This window comes from Sprattus sprattus, assembly GCF_963457725.1.
Source record: "Sprattus sprattus genome assembly, chromosome: 3".
NCBI lineage: Eukaryota > Metazoa > Chordata > Actinopteri > Clupeiformes > Clupeidae > Sprattus > Sprattus sprattus.
This window is the reverse complement of record NC_137922.1, coordinates 2,305,911-2,329,097: the sequence shown is the minus strand read 5'-3', so window position 1 is coordinate 2,329,097 and position 23,187 is coordinate 2,305,911. Positions and strand designations below refer to the sequence as shown.

General features: G+C 46.1%; 2 protein-coding genes across 3 annotated transcripts; one reads left to right on the top strand and one right to left on the bottom strand.

Annotated features, from left to right (window-relative positions):
* Positions 1-1,485: 1,485 nt before the first annotated feature.
* ora5 (olfactory receptor class A related 5) lies at positions 1,486-2,529 on the top strand (the record flags this gene model as incomplete). The annotated part of the gene is made up of 1 exon (XM_080834571.1): positions 1,486-2,529. The coding sequence occupies one exon, from the start codon at positions 1,486-1,488 to the stop codon at positions 2,527-2,529; it is 1,044 nt and encodes a 347-aa protein (XP_080690697.1).
* A 706-nt stretch (positions 2,530-3,235) lies between these two features.
* Positions 3,236-21,557, bottom strand: nup155 (nucleoporin 155). Of its 2 annotated transcripts, XM_080834130.1 has the most exons (35): positions 21,452-21,557; positions 20,608-20,770; positions 20,185-20,322; positions 19,813-19,909; positions 19,593-19,663; positions 19,404-19,496; positions 18,769-19,032; positions 18,284-18,357; positions 18,105-18,196; positions 17,713-17,810; positions 17,410-17,577; positions 17,129-17,229; positions 16,657-16,827; positions 16,217-16,327; positions 15,332-15,426; positions 14,932-15,014; positions 14,641-14,697; positions 14,154-14,292; positions 12,886-12,952; positions 12,513-12,628; positions 11,545-11,648; positions 10,958-11,091; positions 10,194-10,385; positions 9,683-9,821; positions 9,183-9,318; positions 8,500-8,653; positions 8,079-8,183; positions 7,728-7,882; positions 7,460-7,589; positions 6,607-6,720; positions 6,079-6,199; positions 5,556-5,666; positions 4,789-4,925; positions 4,546-4,652; positions 3,236-4,423 (listed from the first exon to the last, which is right to left on the bottom strand). In XM_080834130.1, the coding sequence occupies exons 2-35, from the start codon at positions 20,747-20,749 to the stop codon at positions 4,285-4,287; spliced, it is 4,155 nt and encodes a 1,384-aa protein (XP_080690256.1). In that variant the 5' UTR covers positions 20,750-20,770; positions 21,452-21,557; the 3' UTR covers positions 3,236-4,284. The 2 variants fall into 2 exon arrangements, with proteins under 2 accessions (XP_080690256.1, XP_080690255.1); XM_080834129.1 differs by lacking the exon at positions 14,641-14,697.
* Between the last annotated feature and the right edge of the window lie 1,630 nt (positions 21,558-23,187).

Genomic DNA, 23,187 nt, shown 5'->3' with positions numbered 1-23,187 from the left:
GCAATCAACTTGAATAGTGCAGTTCAATTTCTACAGGTAGTCCTCAAATAGCATGAATTCTGCAGGAAAAGTTACCATGAAATACAGGGAACACCTGTGCACGCATGTTACCACTGCAGCCCATATTCATACTGACCTTCATGCAAGGCAGGGTTCCATACAAGTATAACAACATGTACATGGTTCTAAAGCAATGGAAATAGAAGAAACCCTTCCTATAGGGGGTCACTAGCATAGACATACATTATGACTATGGTCACTAGCACCCTCACTGCTCTTGCCTACCTGAGTGTGCCCTGTCACCATGTTGACATCTAGCACGGATGCCTCTAGCCTCTTTTTCCTGCAAGGAAACAATACCGCGACTCAGTCCCTCAAAAAGTAATTGGCGATGGAGTAAACTAAGGATACACGAACACGCCATTCAGGAAAAAAAAACAGCAGTATTTATGCTACTTACCAAGTACAACAACACATTGAGTGCTGTCTATGTGTCCACACCATATCACTCAGTCACCACAAACATTTGTTGTAAAACGTCAGACTGTCTAGTTTAGGAGCACAACACTGAATATTTCGAATCTCCCTCCACTTCCGGACTCGGAGAGCGCTCTGACTCTATGGTGCACCTCCCTCGCGGGGAAATTACAGCGTTGCCTGGTAACTTAACCAGGACAGTTACTTACTGACGTTGACGTACCTTGTGTTTTTCCTAGCTGATGCATGGAGGACGCCAACCACACCTATACCTGCCTTCCTTGTGTAAGGTTATAGAGGAAATTGAAATAAATTAACTAAATAATTAAGGATGCACGTCACTGATTTACTCAATACAAAAATGTCTTTAAAAAAAGTTCCTACCAGTTAAAGGCACCCAGTGCAACTTTCGAGGCTTAAACATAAACATTCAATTTCTAGTCTTTTTTACACGTAGTAAGTTTCAATAACTCCTTACCATTACATATCGACATTCAAGGAGCAAAGATGAGACGTCGTTGTGTGGTGATAACTGATAGAAAATCGATAACAACAACAATCGCCGCCATTTTCTTTATTTTTTGTAACCTACAATAAATAAAGCAGGATTCCAGTCAATGGAAAAATGGCCTCTCCCCAGCGGCGATTGTTGTTGTTTACGATTTTCTATCAGATCTCACCACACAACGACGTCTCATCTTTGCTCCTTGAATGTCGATATGTAATGGTAGGCTATGGAGTTATTGAAATTTACTTTGTGTAAAAAAGACTAGAAATTGAATGTTTATTTTTCATTGAAATATAAAGTTGCACTGGGTGCCTTTAACCAGTGATTATCCCATGTCATCAGGGATGACATTTTGTTCTTGCTGGGTGTGGTTTCATGCTACTGGTGATGTAGAAACTGAAGGCTATATAGCATGTCCCCTGCAGGTGACAACCTAAATACTACATAACCTGCTCACCGTTGCACTCATGCCAGAAGAGTGCTACCCATCAAGCTGAAGAATGGATGCAGTGGAGTGGGTCGAGTCCTTCGCCAGAGGTATTATGTGCTTACTGGGTATAGTGGGTAACAACTGGTTAGCCTTTAGCTCATTACCAGGATCCAAGTCTCAGCTGAAGACTAACGATGCTCTCTTTATCAATCTGGCCGTGTCCAACCTCATCACCAACTACATGGTAGATCTGCCTGACACCATGGCTGACTTTGCTGGCCGCTGGTTCATGGGTCTGACCTATTGCAGAATCTTCCGGTTCTGCGCTGACCTGTCAGAGACCAGCAGCATCTTCTCCACCCTCTTCATCAGCGTGTTCTGGTACCAGAAGCTGGTGGGCTCACTGAAGCGCGGAGGGGCTCCGATCCGCTTGGACGACCTGCGTCTGGTCGCTGCTCTGTTGGGAGGAAGCTGGCTGGTGGCCGTCGTCTTCAGCATCCCCCATATAATCTTCGTAGGCCTGGAGGAAGGAGATGAGGCAGACTGCGTAGACAACTTTCCTTCTCCCACTGCCCACCAAATCTACGAGATCCTGTATCTAAGCTTGGCAAATGCTCTTCCTATTGCTGGCATCGTCTTTGCCAGCATCCAGATCGTGCTCACCCTTCTGCAGAATCAGCAGCGCATCACAGGATTAGGAGCTGGAGCAGTTGAGCCTCCACCGGAGAAGCCACAGCAAGAAGCACCACATCCGACTGGCCCGGGCCTAGCCCCAGAGGGTTCCAATTCTCAGGCAGCTCAAGGTTCTCTCACCGTTTACAATAGTGTTCCAACAGGTGCTGTCCAACAGCAAGCTCAGGTAACGCCCAGAGCACAGGTGAAAAGCAGCCCCGGTCCCAGTGGCCAGGTGCGGGCAGCCAAGAGTGTGGTGGCCGTGGCCTCTGTGTTCCTGGTGTGCTGGCTCACACATCTGCTCCTCCGCATCACCAGCAGCGTTAAGACATCGGAGGTGGTGGTGGAGGTGGCCAGTTACATTGCTGCGTCCTACACCTGCATCATCCCCTACATCTTCCTGTACGGGGTGAAGAAACTCAACTGTGCCTGCAGACGGTGAGCTGGACATGGCCAGAAGCTGTGGGTCAGTGCTCCAGTGCTTGTAGGACTCTGTTCACACACAGCACTGAGCAAATCTCATGGTTATGTGTAATATACGGTCATGTAGAGTGATGTATATCTTCCGAGATATTTTTCTGGCCATTTCCATGTGCCTGAGAAACAGCTGTTAAACAAATCTAATTTTAATGTGAATTTTATTTTATAGGGAAAAAATGTGTATGTTCCAGAATGTGATTACCATCACACCTGTATGGGGAGAAGCTCATTTCTGCAAAGAGTGTGCTGCAAGATGGATCAGAATCCCTTAGATTTTCTGTGCTTGAGAATCTAAATAATAATGATAATAAAAAAGTTTGGAGATCAAGAATTGTATGTGCTAAACACTAGTGTCATCATAGCTGTACTTGGCAGGGGCTCATTTCTAAATTGCATATGTGTAAACAGGTTCACTAAGTGTTCCCCTGTTCACTGCTCAATTAGGAACAAATTGATTCAGGGAAGCCATACCTCTGGGCACAATGACAATTAAGATAAATCGTGTCAACAAAATCAAGTGGGACACAGGTAAACTTTTCTATTACACCTCTGCTTGATCAGACAAGTCCATTTAAACAAGAGGACAAAGCAAGGGCATTAACACAGAATACTGGGCCACCCCAGACACTGCTTAAACAATTATATTAACGGTTTTTGAAATGTTCCAGTATGATCAGAATTGAATTTATTCATCTTCACCACCAAATACATACAAAGACTAAACACAAAACGTAATTTAGTTTTCTTAAACACATTATGTAAAAAAAAAACATTTGTCGGATATAAAAATTCAATGCAGACCAATGTAAGAATACAAAGTCTGATTTAGTCTTTTTTGTAGATTGGTAGAAATACATTCTTCAGTGAAGTGCACATCAGCGTGGAGTAAGAACCACTTGACAACCATGAAAAATCATTTTTGCAAAGACCTTTAGTAGATAGAAATTCTTTATCTTGTAGGGTCGGAGGACTGGTCGACTAGAACAGGCCAGTATTATCTCTTTGCACAGGCTGTACTACCGGCAAAAGAAGTTAGGACCAGAAACAGCCAATAAACTCCATTCTTAGAAAACAGTAAAACTGAAATGATGGGATAATGAAACTACACCCACATTTTCATGCATTCATCTCACTGATCAGACACACAGGCTTGCTTTTTAATAGGACAGTGTTTACAGATCCACATACTTTTACAACTTAAATAAGCTTCACACTTCCTCTCACTCACTCACGCTCGCTCGCTCACATGCTCACACACTGTTAAATGTCTGTGCTGATCTGGCAAAGGTTGAATTTTTGCTCCCTTCCGTGTCCATCCACACAGCAGAGCCCTGACACACAGTCCCATCTTCAGTACAGGACAGACACTCATGTCTTCCAGGCAAAAGTGAAGCACCTTCATTTATTCCTTGATGGCACAATATTTTGTATTTTCTGAGTTAAAATGTAGTAGATGCTTTGTGGTTTACACACAGAAGGGAATGCAAGCCTCTGCACAAGCACAGACGCTTCCTGTGGGTGAAGAGCCTGAGGATGCACACTCGTCCAGAGGTACCACAAAACCTGTCCACTTGTGGGACGTATTCCAAAAATATAATCAGCCATTTAGAAAGAGGTAAATAAATGCACACACAGCAAAATGTAAGAGATTTGGGGCTATGATTTCAGTTCAGAAGAGCTTCTTAAGCAGCACGACTGACCCAGACTGCCTGGACGCTCAGTGCACCTTCTCCAGCTTGGCCTGGAGAGACTTGAAGTTGCCTATGATCTGCTGAAGGGCAGCATTAGGGCTCAGAGACTGCAGCTCCACAAGGTAACCGCAGATGTTGTCCAGACACACGTTGGTGAACCTCCGCCTGGGAGAGGGAGAGACAGAAGGTTAAAAGAGCAGAACAGACAATGAAACAAAACAGAGTGTGTGTGTGGGTGTGTGTGTGTGTGTGTGTGTGGGGGGGGGTTCTGTTAACGAGTGGGTTACCTGTCGTAGGTGGGCACCCGACTAGGGTCATCCACATAGCCTGAAAGCAGCACATGAATGCACTCCACCAGATGCAGCGGTTTCTTTAGACGCTGCCAGCATGGATCCTGAGGACGAGGGGAAGAGAGACAGACAGAGAATGGGTTTGGGAGGAACCCTTCTTTTAGATATGCTCATAAACATCACATGTAATAGCAGGCATGTGTAAAGCCAAGCTGGAAGTCTGGGGGCAAAGAGCCGTACTCTGGTTTTGAAGAGCTGGTCGTAGACTTCCAGTAGGCGAGGCAGCTGCACTCCTATCTCAAGCATGGTGAAGGTGACGAAGCCCACATCCCATCCCAGACCACACACCTGCTGCTCCAAGAACTTCACCAGGAACTCTGAATCAAAACACACAAACACACACACACACACACACACACACACACACACACACACACACAGGTAATGTAAATTACAGCAATATGAATGTAATGTTGACATGCATGAATATTTGAGACTGTAGGACAGAAGACTGTGATGCGGCTGGTGAAAGCAGGCTTTTTGTTCATTGATGCATCAAAATAGCAAACTATTGGTAATATGCTAAAGGGTTATTTTCTCTTTGAAGTGATGACGAGCCCTGCAGTCACGGGATCCCAGGGGCCTGTGAGCAGCTGGGCTGAGCAGGAGTAGACGTGCTCGGGCTGGCTGAGGGCCTTCTGGAGGAGCAATTATGCAATTATGCCTGAGCAGAGCAGAGTCCAGAGACCCTCCACAGGAGAACAGGACAGAGGGAGGCGCTGGGTGACCATTATGTCAATTAGTGTATGATTGTGAGTGTGGGTGGGGAGGTGGAGGCTATGACTGAGGATGATAAGAAAAAGTAGGAGGCTACCTAAAACCGTGTGTTTGTCTTTCTCTGTGTGTGTGTGTGTGTGTGTGTGTGTGTGTGTGTGTGTGTGTGTGTGTGTGTGTGAGAGAGAGAGAGAGAGAGAGAGAGACGAGTAAGGGGAAAGAGCGGATTCTACCTAGTGGAAAGTAGCGCGGCGTCCCAGCGTACGTCTTTCCCAGAGACACCAGCTTCAGACTGAGGGCCCTCATGCGGTCGGCTGGGCTCATGGCTGAGCTGTCCGCCAGCTCTGCAAAAACAGCAGAGAAAAAAACACACCTTCCATTCCACTTCTGCTCATCACTTATTCATCTTATTCATCAAGCACCGTGTGGTCACGCAACACCTCTATCTCAAGAGCATCTACTACCTGGAGGATAACCACAGACCCCTCTGTGTAGACCTTCTTTATGCTATTTCCACCAAGGTCACATCAAGGACAGATAATAATATTAATAATATTATTCTTTATTTCAGACACCAAGTTCCATATAAAGTAACAGACATACAATTATAATAAATAAATAAAAATAGAAATAGAGAAAAACAAAAAGATACAACACACATAGTACAGTGCAGATGCTGGGAGGTTCTCAAGAAAGCTACAGATACTCAGGATGCTGTGCCTCGGACGTCTCCCAGGAGTATGGATCTTTACCCACCTTTCTCCATGATCTCCTGCCACAGGGAGTGCACCAGGATAGGGTCAGAGTGGCCGGCGCAGTGGATGATGGCCAGCTTGCACTCAGACAGGTGGAAATGATCAGCAAACTCCCCGTAAAGCTGACCAGCACAAAATGGAGAAGGAGGAGGAGGATGATGAGGAGGATACATGGCCATGCAGAGGGCTACTCCCATCATTATGAGTGGCCATAGTCGCACAATGAGGCGAAAAGTTAAGCAAAACAGCAAACACTTCCAAGTGTGTTTATATTTTTCTTTAATTTGCGACAAAATGGTTCATGTCACCATTTTAGGATATTATTTCATTTCTTAGGGTTTTATTTTAGCTAAAATCCTGACAACAAAAAAAGGGCAAAATGTGGTATGTGTTTTGTTTCACTGTAGATAGATAGTAAAGAAGATAGATAGGGAAAGTGACTACATCCTAATTAGCACACTGATACAAGGGGGTCTGATAAAAGATATCCATCTTTTTTCTGCCATGGCTGTAGTTCAAGTCTTGTTACCTTGGTGATGTCCATCAGCTCTGAATCAAGTTGGGCGATGGCAGCCTGCGCTGAAGGATGCTGGGAGTGGCGTCGGCTCAGCATGTCCTGAATCTGACACTGGATCCGAGCCACCTAAAAAACATACTAGGGTTAAAACATACTATTGGATAAATACAACACAGAACAGTTAGTTAGGAGTTAGGCTTCAAGGCCCATGGTTGTGAGTACGCACACACGCACACAAACACAAACACGCACACGCACACGCACACGCACACACTTATAAGATACAACAACGCCCTCGACACCGTCACACTCGCCCTCAGCCAGCACCCCGAAAACTTCAAGTAAGAGCAGTGTGTGTGTGTGTGTGTGTGTGTGTGTGTGTGTGTTTGGTATGTATGTGTGTGTGTGTGTTTGTGTGTGTGTGTGTGTGTGAGAATCAGGGTCCTACACCATGAGGGGACACAGGCACCACGTTAGAATCAGGGTCCTACACCATGAGGGGACACACAGGAGACACACCACACCCTTTGATATGCTGGCTGGGTGGCTAGTGTAAGGGTAGAGACTGTAAAAGACCCTTTGATATGCTGGCTGGGTGGCTAGTGTAAGGGTAGAGACTGTAAAAGACCCTTTGATATGCTGGCTGGGTGGCTAGTGTAAGGGTAGAGACTGTAAAAGACCCTTTGATATGCTGGCTGGGTGGCTAGTGTAAGGGTAGAGACTGTAAAAGACCCTTTGATATGCTGGCTGGGTGGCTAGTGTAAGGGTAGAGACTGTAAAAGACCCTTTGATATACTGGCTGGGTGGCTAGTGTAAGGGTAGAGACTGTAAAAGATGGAGACGGCACAGTGGTGTGGCATCTCACCTCCATCTTCTCCTCCAGCTCATGCAGGAACTCGCCGTCGGCCCCCTGGGAGGATGTGCAGGACGAACTCTTGGCTGAGAGGATGGCCCTGGAGATGTACTCCAGCCTCTGTCTCAGGGAGATCTCTGTGCTGAAGACACACACACACACAATACACAGACAAACATGAACATGCATGTTGGCTATTGTTTACATACCCCTGTAGCCTAGCACCCTTGTGTGTGTGTGTGTGTGTGTGTGGGGGGGGGGGGGCTTAATTTCATCGTACCTGTGCATGTCTGCAAGTCGGGCCAGGACGTGGGCTGCCTTGCCAAAGTTGCGGCTCTTTTCGTAATAGCGCCACAGCAGGTCCATGTTGCGTACTTTGTTCTGGTCTTGTTTGATGATGTGCATCAGGTGATCCTCAAGGTAGGGAGAGTTCACCTGTCAGCCAAAAGGAAGACATCAGAACACTGTCATAATAATGTTGAACTCCAAAGTAAAAAAAAGAGGCTTGTCAGAGTTGAAAATACACACGTCGAGACAGTTAGACAGCACTAATCAACCAGTAACACCTGGCCTGGTGCCATTTTAGCACAGCTGTACTAACTCCATATGACGCTGCTACCCAGACCCTTACCTCCAGCAGTTTGTCGGTGAGGTCTGCCTGGATGAGCCAGTTGTAGAGGGCGATGTGGAACAGCTCATCTTGAGACCTCTGAGCCAGGCCAAGCATCTGCTCAAACTGCACACACAAAGCATGCCTTATTAGAAAGACAACCCAATAGATATCTGGAACATTCAGTACCTCACAACGCATTGACCTCTTAGCAACTAGAACTGGCAGGAGGAAAGCACAGCCTTGATATATATATATATTTTAGTTTGGAATGCATTTTACATTTTAAAGAGATCATATTAGATAATACTAGATCATCAGAGTTGAGCTCTTTGAGTGTGTATGACATAACTCTTGCTTATTACCGCCTAATACTGATTTATCGTTAGTGTACACAAGCAATATTGCTCTTTACTCCTCTCCAGACTTGGCTTCTACTCACGTGATTGGCTGCATCTTCGTTACTCAGCATGTTGGGGTCAGAGGTCATGACTGGGGGCCCGGGCTGTTTGGGGACACTGGGGGACTGTGGTGCCGCTTTGCTCTGGTTCACCAGATCCTGCATGGTGTCCGTCACACACTTGTAGCACAGCAGCCTGGGGCAGAGGGCAAAGAATTCACTCAGAACAGGCTAAAAAACTGACCTGATCTAAAAACTGTAGTGCAAACAAACTCACACACACTCACACGGTAAGCTATACAAGCACAAACTCACACACTCACACAGTAAGCTTTACAAGCACAAACTCACACACACTCACACAGTAAGCTATACAAGCACAAACTCACACACTCACACAGTAAGCTATACAAGCAAACTACTACTCACAGGCGAGCTAAACACCACACTCACTCTGGCCTGTGTAAACTCAGGTATTATAATATTCATGAACACATAAACAAATATATATAATATCACATTCATAAACACTCTACAACTAGAGGGAGGGAATAAAACAGTCAAGACAAAACACCCACAAACTTGCTCTCAATGCTTAAGTGTACCAGTCATAGGTCTTTTTATTTATAATTGTCTAAATGCTGCGTGGGGAAAACAACCAACAAGTCCCCTTCACAGTGTTGTGTGTGTGTGTGTGTGAGTGAGTGAGTAGAGGAGCGCCTCACCTCTCCTGGAAGGCCAGCTGGCCCGCCACGTCCTCCTCAGGCTCCCCGTGCCTGTAGAAGTGGGGTCCCAGCCGCTGGGGGTCCTTCTTCTCCGCTGCAGTCAGACAGAGTTCCACCACGCCCTCGTAGAAGCGCACTAAACACAGAGAGACATACACAGCACCCACTCAGAACAGGAGCAGAGCCACAACAACGGACAACACTCCTGTCAAGGTGAGGGCAGTCACCTTGACGGCTTCATGAGCGGAGACCTAGATAACTATATCTGTGTGTCTGTGTGTGTGTGTATTCGTGTGTGTGTTCGTGTGTGTGTGTGTGTGTGTGTGTTCGTGTTCGTGTGTGTGTGTGTGTTCGTGTGTGTGTGTGTGTGTTCGTGTGTGTGTGTGTGTGTGTGTTCGTGTGTGTGTGTGTGTGTGTGTGTGTGTGTTCGTGTGTGTGTGTGTGTGTGTTCGTGTGTGTGTGTGTGTGTTCGTGTGTGTGTGTGTGGTCGGTGATCTCACCCTGGCGGTACTGGGAGCAGACCAGTGGCAGGTCTGTGTTGTGGCTGATGAGCTGGTAGAGACGGAGAGACTCTTTGAGAGCGCGCTCTCTCTCCGTCTTATTCTGCAGCTGCCTGGAGCCCTGGAGCAGCTCATTGGCCTGAGGAGGACAAGCAGGAATGGGTTAATGCAACACACACACACACACTCAAACACACCCCTTTGGCCGGGGCTGGTGGCATGTTCACACACACACACACACACACACACACACACACACACACACACACACCTTTGGCCAGGGCTGGTGGCATGTTCACCCACACACAAACACACACACACACACACACACACACACACACACACACACACCTTTGGCCAGGGCTGGTGGCATGTTCACCCACACACAAACACACACACACAGCCCAGCTGATACACACACACACACACACACACACAAAGGATTCATCTAACCACACGCCCTCCTCACTGCACACACAGATGATGGTGGTGGTGGTGGTGGTGGTGGTACCTTGGAGCAGATGCTGTCGTCGCTGCTGTAGAGGAGGGGGCAGATGTCCCTCAGGTGGGCACTGATGGGGTCCACTGAGGCGCTGTCTTTGATGTAGACGTTTATGAGGGCTGTGATCAGGGCGCCGGTCAACTCGCGCCCGCGGGTTACCACCTCCTTAAAGCTGATGCCCTTCATCTGCTCCTGGAAGTCCTGGGTGAACACAAGCACTGAGGTGAGGATTGATGGACACACACACACACACACACACACACACGTCTCAAAGAAAACCTACAGTTAGACACAATATACACTTGAGGAAGGAGATGCATGAATGAAAGGCACATGGGACAGAAGCAGTACATACACACAGAAAAGCAGACAAACCAGCGCGCACGGAAACACACACGAGGGAAAACCAGTGACGTGCCACCAGACCCTCTCAAAAGCACAGGGAAAGACATAGGAGTGAATATCAGACCCTCTCATAAGCACAGGGAAAGACACAGGAGTGAATATCAGACCCTCTCATAAGACACAGGAGTGAATATCAGACCCTCTCATAAGACATAGGAGTGAATATCAGACCCTCTCATAAGCACAGGGAAAGACACAGGAGTGAATATCAGACCCTCTCATAAGACACAGGAGTGAATATCAGACCCTCTCATAAGACACAGGAGTGAATATCAGACCCTCTCATAAGACACAGGAGTGAATATCAGACCCTCTCATAAGCACAGGGAAAGACACAGGCACATTTGGGTGTAAAGGTGACCTCTGACCTTTGGCAGCTCGGCGATGATGAGGCTGAACTGGTGCTCACACAGCAGCTTCCACAGGGCCAGCGTCTGGAAGCAGCGATGAACCAGCTGCTGAACACCCTGTAGGGACGCCTTCTCACAGGCCTGGGCCTCCGCTGCACACACACACACACACACACACACACACACACACACACACACACACACACACACACACACTCATTATAACAGATCATTACAATCATAGCACCATCATCACACATGGGTATTAAAATACAATATGGACACACAACACCATAGAACAAAACAGCCTGAGAAAGGGTTGCTAGGTGATAGCTTTTCACTACACAGAGATTTCAAAGGCTGAAATTCCATGCCAGCATCAAATGTCTGAGCATCTTTTTCATTCTAATTTCCATTGGTAGATGAAAACATCCTGCCCGTGCCTTTATATGTGGGGAAATCTGGACAGGACACACCTCAATACCTAGTCATTACCCATCAGCCATCTCAGAATCATGTGCACAGACAGAAGGTGTGTGTGTGTGTGTGTGTGTGTGCGTGTGTATGTGTGTGTGTGTGAGTGAGAGGCAGGCTGGTGGACCTACTATGGGACTTCCTCTGGAGCTCCTGCTGGGCCTGATGGGAGATGGCCCCGTCTGGACGCATCACTCCCATCAGCCTCTGCTGCAGGTTGGCAGGAGAACTGAAACTGCAGAGAGAGAGAGAGAGAGAACAGCCAATCAGAGAACTTGTACGGTTACACAGAGCACCAAGGACAACAATAACCATGAGAGAGTGGAGACTGGAAGAGAGGGGAGAAGAGAAGAGAAGAGAAGAGAAGAGAAGAGAAGAGAAGAGAAGAGAAGAGAAGAGAAGAGAAGAGAAGAGAAGAGAAGAGAAGAGAAGAGAAGAGAAGAGAAGAGAAGAGAAGAGAAGAGAAGAGAAGAGAAGAGAAGAGAAGAGAAGAGAAGAGAAGAGAAGAGAAGAGAGAGAAGAGAAGAGTAGAGTAGAGTAGAGTAGAGTAGAGTAGAGTAGAGTAGAGTAGAGTAGAGTAGAGTAGAGTAGAGTAGAGTAGAGTAGAGTAGAGTAGAGAAGAGAAGAGAAGAGAAGAGAAGAGAAGAGAAGAGAAGAGAAGAGAAGAGAAGAGAAGAGAAGAGAAGAGAAGAGAAGAGAAGAGAAGAGAAGAGAAGAGAAGAGAAGAGAAGAGAAGAGAAGAGAAGAGAAGAGTAGAGTAGAGTAGAGTAGAGTAGAGTAGAGTAGAGTAGAGTAGAGTAGAGTAGAGAAGAGAAGAGAAGAGAAGAGTAGAGAAGAGAAGAGTACAGAAGAGAAGAGAAGAGAAGAGAAGAGAAGAGAAGAGAAGAGTAGAGTAGAGTAGAGTAGAGTAGAGTAGGAGTAGAGTAGAGTAGAGTAGAGTAGGAGTAGAGTAGAGTAGAGTAGAGTAGAGTAGAGTAGAGAAGAGAAGAGAAGAGAAGAGAAGAGAAGAGAAGAGAAGAGTACAGAAGAGAAGAGAAGAGAAGAGAAGAGAAGAGAAGAGAAGAGAAGAGAAGAGAAGAGAAGGGAGGACATGTCCTACCTAGGAGTCCCCAGTGAGTTAGGACTGAACTGAGAGTTCTTGTCCAGGAACTCTTTCAGTCCCCGGAGCTCCAGAAGCACGGCCTCCAGGTCAGCAGAGCTGGCAGAGCTCTCCATCTGAGCAAGGGCACTCCATTAACACATGATGACCACTCTCAACCTCACAGGCAGGCACGAGCCCACTAGTTAATGCTCTAATGCACAAAACGGTTCCCATACAAAAGTGTGCCACCCAGAAATAAAAAAAAACAGCACTACAAATACATTCACTGAAGATGCATTTTCTTAGGATAACATTTTTACGGCCATGACTGGCTGTGAACAAGCAACTAAACAGTGCTGTGATTTAGTGAAAATGCAGGTGTGATACTTACAATACTGACGGTTTGGTTTCCTTTACTGATGGATGTCTCAACTGCCATGCTGCCATCCCAAAGATTACTGAGAATAAACAGCACAGGAAACAATGGGCCTCATTCTCGACCTTTTTCTGTAATTCTTCAGAAATGTTTCTTACACGACTTCGCAAAAACAACGTAAGAGAAACGCTTCCGCTGCATTACCGCACGCTTGAAAATGTGTTCCTAAGCAGCCGAAGTCTTCTCAGATGGGTTCCTTCCGATTAGTTTCTTAGGTTGATGCGCGTTCTCGTGAAAGTGGATTTGCATACAATAACGCCCTGCCAGCTCCTTATTAGGAGACGCAATTTTAGAAACGTGTGCTGTCGCAATCTCCCGAATCCACCTCGTAACAGGTGTTCATTAATAAGGTGGAGATATTGTATAACGTTGAACGTCCGAAGTCCGTAAAACACATTTAAGTAGTCACTTTTTAAAAAAAAAAAAAATAGGCACCATAGGTGTGAAGACCGGTCCCAAGTACGAGTATAAATTGTAGTCCGTCCTGTCGTTCGAAATGGCCACCATAGGGGTGAAGACTGGCCACCAGTAGTAGTATAAATTGCAATAAATTCATGCCTTAGTTCTTAGAGATTGAGCTTAGCGTTTATTTATTTATTCACTTACATTTGCAGTGTTCATGTCATTCACAATCAGTCTCTTGACAGACGCGGCCTTTGTCCAAAGTGACGTACAAGGGAGAGAACAGTCAAGCTACGAGCCATATAGACCTAGTGTAACAATAAACACTACCTCGTATAATTATGACTATAAATGTGAAACGTAATTGTTAATGATACAAATATTCTCGTATTTATTATTATCATAATTATTTTAATCCAAGGATGTCTGTAGAGTTGACGTGAACGCAATGACCAACGGGTTCTGACAAATTCGCCCGTTAACCCTTTTACTGTAATACGGAGTTTTTTCAAATGTCATTCCTCAACGCGATTCCTCAAATAACCACAAGATGGCCCGTGGAATCCCATTTGAGAAGATTCCGGTAGAGTTACGACTGCTATTTCGAGATCTGAAAGTTGTCTGAAGTTCAGAAGAAAGCACAGAAGAAAAAAATAACGAGAATGCAAATGTTTTCATAAATGTTTCCGAAGTGGTGTTCCTTCTGAAATCCTTCGGAAAGTCTTCCCAACTGCTGTCGAGAATGAGGCCCAATGTCTTAACAGCAGAAGTACATTATTACATAGACTGATGGGTTGACAGACAGAAAGGTGTCAGCTTACCCTAGTATCCGGGTAAGATAGATGGCGATGCCGTTGTGTTTGCCAGAAAAGATGACCTCAGGCCCAGAGGTAACCGTGGAAACAGGAGCGCTCCCAACACTCATGGGCATGTAAGGTGTGGACGCCATGACAGGCATTCCTGAACACACACAAATGTTACTGCACACCTTGTACTGAACACAACAGACTTGACACAAGAGCAGGAGGTGGATCTTACAAAGAAAGGGTTAGTCTTAAAGGTGGACGGAAACACTTTAAGCATGGAGCACGAAAAGAAGGAAAGAGAGCTAGATGGACAGGATAGTTCATGAACTCTTTTAGGAGCTCAACACAGCACGAGTTCAGCTAGTTCACAACATGTCAGTAGCTGAGGAATCACCAGTTAGGTTATCTGAGGGGTGCAAAGACAGGAAAGAAGAGAGAAGAGAGAAGAGAGAAGAGAGAGAGAGGGAGCGAGAGAGAGAGAGAGAGAGGCCTAGGGGACTACCTGGGGCAGGGGTGGCTAAGAAGCTGGGGAGCGAGCTGCCCATAGGCGCTGGAGACCCTATGAAGACAACGGATGAGTAGGAGGTGAGTGGGAGAGAGGGAGACACACACACAGCAGGCAGAGCTACACACTACGGTTAGGATGGGGGGGGGGGGGGGGGGGGGGAGGGAAGGAGGGAGTGTACCTGGCATAGGGGAACCCAGAGGTAGGATGAGGGGGGGGGGGGGCGTGTACCTGGCATAGGGGAACCCAGAGGTAGGATGAGGGGGGGGGGGGGGGGGGGGCGTGTACCTGGCATAGGGGAACCCAGAGGACCCACGTTACTGGGAGCAGCCAGAGAGGAGGGGAAGCGCATCTGAGCCTCTCCTCCATACCTGCATTGAAAACACACATCAGAGATTAGCCTTGAAGACCCTTAGATTCTAGAATACAGGCATACTAATAACTCCATACAGGAGGTTCAGTACCAGTCAAGTTTGGACACACCTTCTCCTTCTTTACTTTGATTATTTTCTACATGGTAGATAACACTTTTTTTTGTTTAGAACATCATTCCATGCGTGTTCTTTCATAGTTTAAATGTCTTCAGTATTAATCTACAATGTAGAAAATATTAAAAGTAAAGAACCACACACACACACACACACACACACACACACACACACACACACACACACACACACACACACACCTGAAGAAGGCACGTGTAGCCCATATGGACACCTCTCGGTCACAGGCTGCACTGGAGCAGGCTAGGATCAGAGCGGTAGCACATGCCTGCTCTTCCTGAGGAGAGAAAGAGATGGATAGTTGTTGATTATTATTATTTTTATTCAACTATTTTTGTCTTTATGTATGTGTATATAATATGTGTGTATGTGTATGCTTTGGCAATAGTGTTGGAAAACATTCATGCTAATAAAGCTTCTTTGAAATTGAAAATTGAAATTGATAGAGACCATGAGGGAGAAGATGGAGACTTTTGCTTTCTTAGTCATAACACTATGAGGAAGGTGGTGGGTGGTTAGTCATAACACGATGAGGAAGGTGGTGGGTGGTTAGTCATAACACTATGAGGAAGGTGGTGGGTGGTTAGTCATAACACTATGAGGAAGGTGGTGGGTGGTTAGTAATAACACTATGAGGAAGGTGGTGGGTGGTTAGTAATAACACTATGAGGAAGGTGGTGGGTGGTTAGTAATAACACGATGAGGAAGGTGGTGGGTGGTTAGTAATAACACGATGAGGAAGGTGGTGGGTGGTTAGTCATAACACTATGAGGAAGGTGGTGGGTGGTTAGTAATAACACGATGAGGAAGGTGGTGGGTGGTTAGTAATAACACGATGAGGAAGGTGGTGGGTGGTTAGTAATAACACGATGAGGAAGGTGGTGGGTGGTTAGTAATAACACTATGAGGAAGGTGGTGGGTGGTTAGTAATAACACTATGAGGAAGGTGGTGGGTGGTTAGTAATAACACTATGAGGAAGGTGGTGGGTGGTTAGTAATAACACTATGAGGAAGGTGGTGGGTGGAATGAGTGAAGGTGAACTGATTGAAAGGTGACGAACACTTACCCTGTGCAACTTGAAGAAGCGTTCAATCTCCTCGCTCTCGCCACCTCCGCTGCTGACCAGCAGATGGCGCAGTTGGTCCACAGGTCGCAGTTTGTGGAAGATGTGACTGCCCTGCATAGGGGAGAAAGACCAGAGCAAGGAGAGACTTAGATGGATACGCACAAGAAACAAGGAACAAGGCCATACCACCACACCTTCAGGACACACACACACACACACACACACACACACACACACACACACACACACACTCCACAAGCAAAAACACAACAACAAACACACACAGACACACCACACATCAACCAGCCCTTTTGCACTAGTCCACGGTCTAAATTAACACACAACACCCATATGCAACACCCACACCACACATATGCCACACACACATTCACACACACATCACAAAGTTGGTGGTCAGAGGGTGAGGAGAGTGTCTGCACCTTAGCGGAGAGGAGCACAAATTTGCTCGGGGGGATGTTGTGCTGCTGGACCACCACAGGTGAGGCGGTCAGGGGCACCAGGTCTTTATTGAGGGCCGTCACCATCTTGGGCGCAGGCTCCTCCTCTATGGCACACAGTGCCCATGAGTGGCCATCCACCGCAGACATCATCTACCATCAACAGAAGAAACACACCCTCATCACAATTACAACACAACACTTGAGCAATTAAACAAACAAAACAGTGTAACATGTTTAAATATTAAATGACAAGTATCCTTGTGATCCGTGCTTTATGTCATATCTAATCCAATATATGACACAGAATGAAGACACTTAATCTTCACCACACATCATAACATCAGTTTACTTCAACCTACTCACACTTCAGACTGGCTGAGGTTTAGATCATGCTCTAATGATGTAATGATGAAGGCACGCACGTGTAGCCTGTACTGCCTGAGTAGCTCACCTGCGCCTCCATGAGGGGCTTCTTGAAGGGGAAAGAGTCGTGGTTGATGCACCAGAGCACATCACTGTCCTCCGTCTCTGACGCCGCCATAAGAAGCACTCCTAACCAGCACGCAAAGAGAACCAGACAGGGTGAGACACCAAACACATTTCACAACACAGGGAAAACTCTTGTTGGCAGTGGGGTTTATTCAGAAGAGAAAAGCTATTAGAGACGTAGGGATCACACAGAAACAAAAGGACTTCTGGGATGGAGGAGAGAGCGTAGCAGAGCAGCAGTACCTTTCCTGTAGAGGGCCTTGTGGATCTTAGCGGGTTTCTGCAGGGTGGAGGAGGCAGAGAAGCCTGGCGGGAGACGCACGTGGACCAGAGCCAGCAGACTGGGTCGGGCGGAGGTGTGCTTGGCGTTGGGTGGAGCAAAGGGAGTAGTGCTGAAGTAGAGGCGAACGCCTGTGAAGAAAGGAACAGAGCAACCAACAGGTGAGTCTCCATCCATGGGTTACTCTGTAGATTGTAATAATGAACATGACAATGAAATGTCTGTATTGTTCTTGAATCCGTGCAAAACTGGAGTGAGGATCTTACCAGCATGACTGACAGCCAGCAGATGGCAGTCTGAGGATTCTGATCTGTCAATCACAGCAATCTGGACGATGGGTTTAAAGACAGAACGGTCGATGGTCCTGGCAAAAGAAAACAAAGGGCCAGTTTAGCAACATAAAAAACTGGGGCAGTTGAAAAAATCAGAAAAGACCCAGGGACCTGGTAACCATGTGCAGAGAGCAAGCGGTTGGTCCAGGGGACTGGAGGATGTGCAGGAGCGGACCAACATCCAATGCAACTTAATATGGATATAAACCTTGTGAAATATTCTATAACATTTTAGTTTGACAACTGTTGACTGCACCTTTAAATGGGGTAGTGGTGGTTTGTGTGTTTGTGTATGTGTGTCTGTGTGTGTGTTTGTTTAGACCAACCTGGCAATGTTTCCGGCAGCTGCTACAAGAGCATTCTGGGACATGGCTGCCACGCGACTCATTCCCTGTCCATCAGTTCCAAGGTCATAAACCTACAACACGCACACACACATGCAGGATTGTTAACAGACACCATTCCCAGTTCTCTAGTAAGAGGTACCATTGAACAGTGCTCCCACCTGTAGAACCCCCTTCTCTGAGCGCGTGTACAGGGTATTGCGGGAGTCATCTATGGCAATCTGCACGACGGGATCTGGAGAAACACCAAAGAAGACCAACACTGTTGAACATGCTCACTGTGGTTTGTAGGGCTAGTCTTCAGAATCTAAGTCAGTATACCAAAACATGATTAGGCACACATTCACTGAAAGCCAAACATGAGGGAACCCAAAAGCATACATTGTCAGAACAGCAAACATGACTGAAATTCTGATTTGTCTAACTAAATGAACACCAACATTGTCCAGCAGAACACAGATGACAGTGAGCTGGCAGGTCAAACGACAACAGTGGCTCAGTGAGAGTGGACAGAGCTTAAACCCAATCTCTGGGGACCACAGCAATCAGGTTCAGGAATAAAGTAGAGGCAGAACTGCTTGGGACCAGACAGAGGCCACAGAGACAGAGGCCACATGTAGGAGAGCGTCAGCAGCACGAGCCTCACCATCCTCGGAGAAAGAGAACTGCAGCACAGAGGGCACCAGGAAGGACAGGCTGCTCTTGGAGTGGTTGATCTTGCGGCAGCGCTGGCTGAACCAGCCCGCCTCCGCCTGGTAGGCCACCTCGTACAGGCATCCGTCGCGGCCCGCCATGAAGATGCGGCCCTGCTGGGTGGAGGTGATGGCCAGCAGGTAGGTGTTGTCCGTGGGGATGGAGTAGAGGGGGTCCGGAAGCAGCTGCATGGCTCCAGACAGGCTATCATTCAGTGCTGAGCGAGGGGAAACACAGAGAGAGAGAGAGAGAGAGAGAGAAAGAAAGAGAGAAAAAAAGAAAGAAAAAAAAAGAGGGAGAAAGAGAGAGAGAGAGAGATAGAAAGAAAGAGAGAAAAAAAGAAAAAAAAAGGGAGAAAGAGAGAGAGAGAGAGAGAGAGAGAGAGAGAGAGAGAGAGAGAAATGGTTGGTTCAAAAGGGGGCTAGTTTGTTGTCACTTTGCCCTGTCAGCTTCTCAGATGCTTGATGCCAGGATGGCAGGCCTCCAGGGCACCTAGGTTCATGAAATGGCTCGAGGCTCACCTGATGCTTGATGCCAGGATGGCAGGCCTTCAGGGCACCTAGGTTCATGAAATGGCTCGAGGCTCACCTGACTGATTCTTGGGGAAGCTGAGGCCCAGGATCACCACATCCACAGGAGTAGCCAACACCAACAGGAAGTGGATGTGCGGCTGGAATATCCCTGCAGAGTATCAAGTAACAGGTATCAGGTGCACTGCTCTCACCGCTGGAAGATCCATTCAATTAGTGAGTCTGCACAGAAGGCTGAGTGGCTCACCTGGCTTTGGCTTAACCAGCCCTACGGATAGGATCGTTTCACTAAGACCATCAAAGTAGGCTACATCTCCCCTAAACAAACAAGATGAAACATATGCACACAAATAAAAACAGAGGCATATAGGTCCATGCCCACCCACCCTCTCTCACACACACACACACACACACACACACACACACACACACACACCAAAGGTTTATTTTAAGAAATGCACACTTACCCATCCTCATAATTCCACATGAAGATGTCGTTGTCAATTGTGAGCCAAGCCCTGCTGATCTCAGGGAACACTCCCATCATGCAGTTGCACTGCATATCTGAAGGTTTCAGAGTTAAGGCTCAAAAAGCTACCAACGTACATTTAATCGGCCCCAAGAAATGTAACAGTCAAACATGAGCCCTGCTACTCCTGGGAATTTAGAAACATTTGATGGCACAACTCAAACTGTATTTCTGTGTGAAGAATCACTTTTAAGATAAAAGAGCAACACCTAAGGGTAATTTCCTGTACAGTATGGTCATGTATTTTGTCTCTGAATTGAGCCAAAACCATTTTATTTTATGTATCCCAAGCTGAATCAGTAAAGGATACGGCTAAACTGCTCCACAAGCTCTGGGGGAAGAGGGACCCTCCTGTAGGGACTCAGCTCTGGCAAACTGGGAACGTTGACCAGCCCTGGACCCTGCAGCGGGTAGTCCATGTCTGACATTCCAGAGAGGGAGGGCATGTCTGCCAAAAATATCAGAATTAAAACTAGAATCGGATGCGAAATTTAGAAAGACACAATCACACGATTTAAAACACATGGACCTTCTCACTACACTTACATTTAGTCATTTAGTAGACGCTTTTGTCCAAAGCGACGTACAAGGGAGAGAACAATCAAGCTAAGAGAAATAAAACCTGGACTACCTCAACATTATCTAAAGCGGATCACATACACTTTACTGAAAGTTCACTATCCCACGCAATTTATGAAACCTTCAGTGTCATTGAAAAGCTGACAGCGCTTACTGTGTGCTGGTACATTAAGCAGCTCCGACAGGTCGGGGAAGCAACGGTCCTCTTGCAGGTGTCTGTCAGTTAGGCGGCCAGCATTCTCCAGGGCCTCCTGCAAGGCAGCAGCGGGGCTGCTAAGGCCCACTATCGAAGGCATCTCTGGGGAATCGCGATACACCTGCGGTTGGTTAGAGTCTTAGGTCAGAAGCGTTTCACACCAGGCAGTAGTGACATTAGGTGTACACCAACGTACTTATGCAACCGAGACATCTTCAAAAAAACACAAATAAACGTAGCTGACTGATGTGCTTGGCAACCTAAGGACCTTCGTTGCTAGCCATGCCGGTCCTACGACAGCAATGTTTTCATTTAAATGTAAACGTCGAACGGCAAATGTCTGTACATTACCACACAGATGTCAGACATGAACACAACAGCTAGGTTGTTTATCTGAATAGTCTAGCTGGCTAGCTCTGTTAGCAAAATGTATAATAGCATAATAACTACTAAGTTAGCTAAGGTATGCTAGCTGTCTTGCTACCGTTCCCATGCCTGAATCAAAATATTATGAAAACTTCATTCCGTAAACACTAACAAACAAACTGAACGTATATTTACACACATATCTCTTCATTCTCGTTTTCATATTTTCTCAGAGAACTGGTAGGTTATGTTGTTAAAGGAAGTTTTACAAAAATACCGGTGCACCTTGCTACTTAGCTTGCTAATGGACCCGCTAGCTCATGTTTAGCCAATAACTTTCACAGACAAAACGCGGGCTCCTGTATCTGTAAGTGTGGTTAGTGTTATATGGAAGACATCCTCAAGTATTGACTAAGCTTGTTCAGTACCAGCTTACCCAAACGAATTATTTCCAACACAGTCGGTGTATGTACAACAAAATATGAACTTTCTCCCGTTTTAATTCCTGATATATCCCGCCAGGCAACCACATGCCGCTAAGCTTTGTGGGCACTTCCGGCGCGGACAAAGGATGTTCTACGCCAGTTTGTGTAAATAGAACTGAACTTGTATCCATAGTGTTCATTTTGGTTCAAAACAAACGTGCAAAATATAGAATTAAAATATTGCTAAAAAAGTTTATCATCACATTTTACTACAGGTCTCTGTATGTTAAATGTTAAATATCGGTTAGATCTTGTACATCACTGAAATGGTTTTATCTTACCACCAGGTGGCGGCATAGTGTTACAAATGACTGGTACATCTCCTTCTCCGTGACAGGTGTTTTCAGGAGGATAAGTAAGACAGAACCTGCAGTCTTTGGCTGAAGTTTTTGGCTGGTAATCAAAACTCAGGTAAATGTACTGGTAACTCTCTTTGTTATCAGATGGGATATTCTCTAACAAGGTTTGGATACAAGTGGTTTAGGCTATTATGATGATACTGCAACTTCTTTACCAGTTGAACTTGGGGTCCTACCTCACCTGAACTCAACATGCTACACGTCTATCTTACTCTCTCGCACACACACATATTGTATACATCTGTAAGTGACTTTTGAATGTGGGTTTAGCTTTACTGGTTGTCTTGAGTGCATGGATGAAGCCAAATTAAAGAGCACTTGAAGCACTGGCATACTGTATTACTTGGCCATGATCTGAGGATTGTTTTCCTTGGTACTTCTTATAGAGTAGTATAGTATAGAAACAAATGGGTGAAGCATAACAAACATGGCACAGTGTGTTGTGGACAATCAGCAACTTTCACAGAAGTTTCAGACAGTAAGCATCAAAGTGAGCAATAGCTTCTAGCATTTTAGCATTGCTTTAACAGTTAATGACAGCCAGGCAGACTACTGCCCCCCCGACTGTTGGATACCAGGTACCTTTTAACCTATGCACACTATCTCCCTGCCAAAACAAAAATGTCCCCCTTTTCTTGACAGATGTTGTCCTTTATTTTAAGCTTTGCATCCTCCTCTTATAAATGACACCTCCAAACACACACCTCTTAATTCAATGCTCTGCCTTGATTGTAGAACCTACCCCTCTGATAGGTAACTGGTTCACCAGAAGGTTGCAGAGGTGATCAGGTGGACGCTTTGTGAATGCACAGTAGTAAACACAAACGTTCAATAATGAAATCCACTTTAGCCCCCTCAAGCATCATGTAAATGTTTCACCCAGGTAACATATAATAACACTACATGTCTGTTCTACAATTGAGGATTAGCAACTAGCCCAAAATACAGATTGAAAAAGTATTACATTTGTATACAAATGAATCCACAAAACAGCAAAACTTCCAAAAATTTGAGAGTGCTGTAAATTGATTCTAAACCCTGTATGATTTGGGTTGAGTTCACCACATCCAAGCTACTTTAAAATGCGTGGAACCAGTAAGAGGCTTTTTCCCCTTAGGGAGCTGACAGACTGACGGGGTTTTGAGGCTCGTGACCTCCAACAACTCATCCCCACGTCTGCAAAACTAAAAGCGAAACCGAAATGAAAAGAAAAGAAGTCGGAAATGAGAAAGCAAATGAGACGAGTAACAAAGAGAAGTAAAAAATTTATTGCAGTATTTGTTCCTCCAGAAGTGCCGGGGGGATCCCTTTTCTCTCTCTAGGGGGCG

Excerpts from the sequence above, each read along its gene's own strand:
- nup155 (XM_080834130.1), bottom strand. The coding sequence starts at position 20,749 with ATGCCTTCGATAGTGGGCCTTAGCAGCCCCGCTGCTGCCTTGCAGGAG. Across the intron at positions 16,328-16,656 it reads TTGTGCTCCTCTCCGCTAAG|GGCAGTCACATCTTCCACAA; the intron begins GTGCAGACACTC and ends TCCCCTATGCAG. Across the intron at positions 15,427-16,216 it reads GCTTCTTCAAGTTGCACAGG|GAAGAGCAGGCATGTGCTAC; the intron begins GTAAGTGTTCGT and ends TTCTCTCCTCAG.